At 50.6% G+C, this 5444-nt stretch overlaps 1 protein-coding gene across 1 annotated transcript in view; it reads left to right on the top strand.

The window, feature by feature from the left end:
* Window positions 1–5035: 5035 nt before the first annotated feature.
* LOC311248539 (synaptic vesicle glycoprotein 2B-like) overlaps window positions 5036–5444 on the top strand; it is a gene marked incomplete at both ends in the record, with an annotated part of 82615 nt that continues 82206 nt past the window's right edge. The window contains one exon of the mRNA XM_084339404.1: window positions 5036–5149. Coding sequence (XP_084195530.1) covers window positions 5036–5149 — 114 coding nt within the window. The remainder of the gene's footprint in view (window positions 5150–5444) is intronic.

The following is a 5444-nucleotide window of genomic DNA, read 5'->3' as shown; positions in this document are numbered from 1 at the left end:
CAGGTTGGGCTCTCTGGTTTAATGGGGTCTCAGGTTGGGCTCTCTGGTTTAATGGTGTCTCAGGTTGGGCTCTCTGGTTTAATGGGGTCTCAGGTTGGGCTCTCTGGTTTAATGGTGTCTCTCAGGTTGGGCTCTCTGGTTTAATGGTGTCTCAGGTTGGGCTCTCTGGTTTAATGGTGTCTCAGGTTGGGCTCTCTGGTTTAATGGTGTCTCTCAGGTTGGGCTCTCTGGTTTAATGGGTTCTCAGGTTGGGCTCTCTGGTTTAATGGTGTCTCAGGTTGGGCTCTCTGGTTTAATGGTGTCTCTCAGGTTGGGCTCTCTGGTTTAATGGTGTCTCAGGTTGGGCTCTCTGGTTTAATGGTCTCTCAGGTTGGGCTCTCTGGTTTAATGGTGTCTCTCAGGTTGGGCTCTCTGGTTTAATGGTGTCTCTCAGGTTGGGCTCTCTGGTTTAATGGTGTCTCTCAGGTTGGGCTCTCTGGTTTAATGGTCTCTCAGGTTGGGCTCTCTGGTTTAATGTGTCTCTCAGGTTGGGCTCTCTGGTTTAATGGTGTCTCTCAGGTTGGGCTCTCTGGTTTAATGGTGTCTCTCAGGTTGGGCTCTCTGGTTTAATGGTGTCTCTCAGGTTGGGCTCTCTGGTTTAATGGTCTCTCAGGTTGGGCTCTCTGGTTTAATGGTCTCTCAGGTTGGGCTCTCTGGTTTAATGGTGTCTCTCAGGTTGGGCTCTCTGGTTTAATGGTGTCTCAGGTTGGGCTCTCTGGTTTAATGGTGTCTCTCAGGTTGGCTCTCTGGTTTAATGGGGTCTCAGGTTGGGCTCTCTGGTTTAATGGTGTCTCTCAGGTTGGGCTCTCTGGTTTAATGGGGTCTCAGGTTGGGCTCTCTGGTTTAATGGTGTCTCAGGTTGGGCTCTCTGGTTTAATGGTGTCTCAGGTTGGGCTCTCTGGTATAATGGGTCTCAGGTTGGGATCTCTGGTTTAATGGTGTCTCAGGTTGGGCTCTCTGGTTTAATGGGGTCTCAGGTTGGGCTCTCTGGTTTAATGGTGTCTCTCAGGTTGGGCTCTCTGGTTTAATGGTGTCTCAGGTTGGGCTCTCTGGTTTAATGGTGTCTCTCAGGTTGGGCTCTGGTTTAATGGGGTCTCAGGTTGGGCTCTCTGGTTTAATGGGGTCTCAGGTTGGGCTCTCTGGTTTAATGGTGTCTCAGGTTGGGCTCTCTGGTTTAATGGTGTCTCTCAGGTTGGGCTCTCTGGTTTAATGGTCTCTCAGGTTGGGCTCTCTGGTTTAATGGTGTCTCTCAGGTTGGGCTCTCTGGTTTAATGGTGTCTCAGGTTGGGCTCTCTGGTTTAATGGGGTCTCAGGTTGGGCTCTCTGGTTTAATGGGGTCTCAGGTTGGGCTCTCTGGTTTAATGGTGTCTCTCAGGTTGGGCTCTCTGGTTTAATGGTGTCTCAGGTTGGGCTCTCTGGTTTAATGGGGTCTCTCAGGTTGGGCTCTCTGGTTTAATGGTGTCTCAGGTTGGGCTCTCTGGTTTAATGGGGTCTCAGGTTGGGCTCTCTGGTTTAATGGTCTCTCTCAGGTTGGGCTCTCTGGTTTAATGGGGTCTCAGGTTGGGCTCTCTGGTTTAATGGTGTTTCAGGTTGGGCTCTCTGGTTTAATGGTCTCTCTCAGGTTGGGCTCTCTGGTTTAATGGGGTCTCAGGTTGGGCTCTCTGGTTTAATGGTGTCTCAGGTTGGGCTCTCTGGTTTAATGGTGTCTCTCAGGTTGGGCTCTCTGGTTTAATGGTGTCTCAGGTTGGGCTCTCTGGTTTAATGGTGTCTCTCAGGTTGGGCTCTCTGGTTTAATGGTCTCTCAGGTTGGGCTCTCTGGTTTAATGGTCTCTCTCAGGTTGGGCTCTCTGGTTTAATGGTGTCTCAGGTTGGGCTCTCTGGTTTAATGGGGTCTCAGGTTGGGCTCTGGTTTAATGGGGTCTCAGGTTGGGCTCTCTGGTTTAACGGGGTCTCAGGTTGGGCTCTCTGGTTTAATGGTGTCTCAGGTTGAGCTCTCTGGTTTAATGGTCTCTCAGGTTGGGCTCTGGTTTAATGGTGTCTCTCAGGTTGGGCTCTCTGGTTTAATGGTGTCTCAGGTTGGGCTCTCTGGTTTAATGGGTTCTCAGGTTGGGCTCTCTGGTTTAATGGTGTCTCAGGTTGGGCTCTCTGGTTTAATGGTGTCTCTCAGGTTGGGCTCTCTGGTTTAATGGTGTCTCAGGTTGGGCTCTCTGGTTTAATGGTCTCTCAGGTTGGGCTCTCTGGTTTAATGGTGTCTCTCAGTTTGGGCTCTCTGGTTTAATGGTGTCTCTCAGGTTGGGCTCTCTGGTTTAATGGTGTCTCTCAGGTTGGGCTCTCTGGTTTAATGGTCTCTCAGGTTGGGCTCTCTGGTTTAATGGTCTCTCAGGTTGGGCTCTCTGGTTTAATGGTGTCTCTCAGGTTGGGCTCTCTGGTTTAATGGTGTCTCTCAGGTTGGGCTCTCTGGTTTAATGGTGTCTCTCAGGTTGGGCTCTCTGGTTTAATGGTCTCTCAGGTTGGGCTCTCTGGTTTAATGGTCTCTCAGGTTGGGCTCTCTGGTTTAATGGTGTCTCTCAGGTTGGGCTCTCTGGTTTAATGGTGTCTCAGGTTGGGCTCTCTGGTTTAATGGTGTCTCTCAGGTTTGCTCTCTGGTTTAATGGGGTCTCAGGTTGGGCTCTCTGGTTTAATGGTGTCTCTCAGGTTGGGCTCTCTGGTTTAATGGGGTCTCAGGTTGGGCTCTCTGGTTTAATGGTGTCTCAGGTTGGGCTCTCTGGTTTAATGGTGTCTCAGGTTGGGCTCTCTGGTATAATGGGGTCTCAGGTTGGGCTCTCTGGTTTAATGGGGTCTCAGGTTGGGATCTCTGGTTTAATGGTGTCTCAGGTTGGGATCTCTGGTTTAATGGTGTCTCAGGTTGGGCTCTCTGGTTTAATGGTGTCTCAGGTTGGGCTCTCTGGTTTAATGGGGTCTCAGGTTGGGCTCTCTGGTTTAATGGTGTCTCTCAGGTTGGGCTCTCTGGTTTAATGGTGTCTCAGGTTGGGCTCTCTGGTTTAATGGTGTCTCTCAGGTTGGGCTCTGGTTTAATGGGGTCTCAGGTTGGGCTCTCTGGTTTAATGGGGTCTCAGGTTGGGCTCTCTGGTTTAATGGTGTCTCAGGTTGGGCTCTCTGGTTTAATGGTGTCTCTCAGGTTGGGCTCTCTGGTTTAATGGTCTCTCAGGTTGGGCTCTCTGGTTTAATGGTGTCTCTCAGGTTGGGCTCTCTGGTTTAATGGTGTCTCAGGTTGGGCTCTCTGGTTTAATGGGGTCTCAGGTTGGGCTCTCTGGTTTAATGGGGTCTCAGGTTGGGCTCTCTGGTTTAATGGTGTCTCTCAGGTTGGGCTCTCTGGTTTAATGGTGTCTCAGGTTGGGCTCTCTGGTTTAATGGGGTCTCTCAGGTTGGGCTCTCTGGTTTAATGGTGTCTCAGGTTGGGCTCTCTGGTTTAATGGGGTCTCAGGTTGGGCTCTCTGGTTTAATGGTCTCTCTCAGGTTGGGCTCTCTGGTTTAATGGGGTCTCAGGTTGGGCTCTCTGGTTTAATGGTGTTTCAGGTTGGGCTCTCTGGTTTAATGGTCTCTCTCAGGTTGGGCTCTCTGGTTTAATGGGGTCTCAGGTTGGGCTCTCTGGTTTAATGGTGTCTCAGGTTGGGCTCTCTGGTTTAATGGTGTCTCTCAGGTTGGGCTCTCTGGTTTAATGGTGTCTCAGGTTGGGCTCTCTGGTTTAATGGTGTCTCTCAGGTTGGGCTCTCTGGTTTAATGGTCTCTCAGGTTGGGCTCTCTGGTTTAATGGTCTCTCTCAGGTTGGGCTCTCTGGTTTAATGGTGTCTCAGGTTGGGCTCTCTGGTTTAATGGGGTCTCAGGTTGGGCTCTGGTTTAATGGGGTCTCAGGTTGGGCTCTCTGGTTTAACGGGGTCTCAGGTTGGGCTCTCTGGTTTAATGGTGTCTCAGGTTGAGCTCTCTGGTTTAATGGTCTCTCAGGTTGGGCTCTGGTTTAATGGTGTCTCTCAGGTTGGGCTCTCTGGTTTAATGGTGTCTCAGGTTGGGCTCTCTGGTTTAATGGTCTCTCTCAGGTTGGGCTCTCTGGTTTAATGGGGTCTCAGGTTGGGCTCTCTGGTTTAATGGTGTCTCAGGTTGGGCTCTCTGGTTTAATGGTGTCTCTCAGGTTGGGCTCTCTGGTTTAATGGTGTCTCAGGTTGGGCTCTCTGGTTTAATGGTGTCTCTCAGGTTGGGCTCTCTGGTTTAATGGTCTCTCAGGTTGGGCTCTCTGGTTTAATGGGGTCTCAGGTTGGGCTCTCTGGTTTAATGGTGTCTCTCAGGTTGGGCTCTCTGGTTTAATGGGGTCTCAGGTTGGGTTCTCTGGTTTAATGGTCTCTCTCAGGTTGGGCTCTCTGGTTTAATGGTGTCTCAGGTTGGGCTCTCTGGTTTAATGGGGTCTCAGGTTGGGCTTTGGTTTAATGGGGTCTCAGGTTGGGCTCTCTGGTTTAACGGGGTCTCAGGTTGGGCTCTCTGGTTTAATGGTGTCTCAGGTTGAGCTCTCTGGTTTAATGGTCTCTCAGGTTGGGCTCTGGTTTAATGGTGTCTCTCAGGTTGGGCTCTCTGGTTTAATGGGGTCTCAGGTTGGGCTCTCTGGTTTAATGGGGTCTCAGGTTGGGCTCTCTGGTTTAATGGTGTCTCAGGTTGGGCTCTCTGGTTTAATGGTGTCTCAGGTTGGGCTCTCTGGTTTAATGGTGTCTCTCAGGTTGGGCTCTCTGGTTTAATGGGGTCTCAGGTTGGGCTCTCTGGTTTAATGGTGTCTCAGGTTGGGCTATCTGGTTTAATGGGGTCTCAGGTTGGGCTCTCTGGTTTAATGGTGCCTCTCAGGTTGGGCTCTGGTTTAATGGTGTCTCAGGTTGGGCTCTCTGGTTTAATGGTGTCTCTCAGGTTGGGCTCTCTGGTTTAATGGGGTCTCAGGTTGGGCTCTCTGTTCTCTCAGGTGACCCACATCAAGGCCCCGAAGACGGCAGAGGATGAGTTGATAGAGATCCAAGGCGACACGGGGAGCGCGGTGCAGCGCTGGGGGGTCCGCTCCCTGACCCTCTGTAGACTGGTAGGTAGACCTTTAACTTTAACCCTCTGTAGACTGGTAGGTAGACCTTTACTTTAACCCTATGTAGGCTGGTAGGTAGACCTTTAACTTTAACCCTCTGTAGGCTGGTAGGTAGACCTTTAACTTTAACCCTCTGTAGACTGGTAGGTAGACCTTTACTTTAACCCTATGTAGGCTGGTAGGTAGACCTTTAACTTTAACCCTCTGTAGGCTGGTAGGTAGACATTTAACTTTAACCCTCTGTAGGCTGGTAGGTAGACCTTTACTTTAACCCTCTGTAGACTGGTAGGTAGAC

Source organism: Notolepis coatsorum, assembly GCF_963971535.1.
Source record: "Notolepis coatsorum genome assembly, contig: SCAFFOLD_659, whole genome shotgun sequence".
Taxonomy (NCBI): domain Eukaryota; kingdom Metazoa; phylum Chordata; class Actinopteri; order Aulopiformes; family Paralepididae; genus Notolepis; species Notolepis coatsorum.
This window is presented reverse-complemented; position numbering and strand designations above follow the sequence as displayed.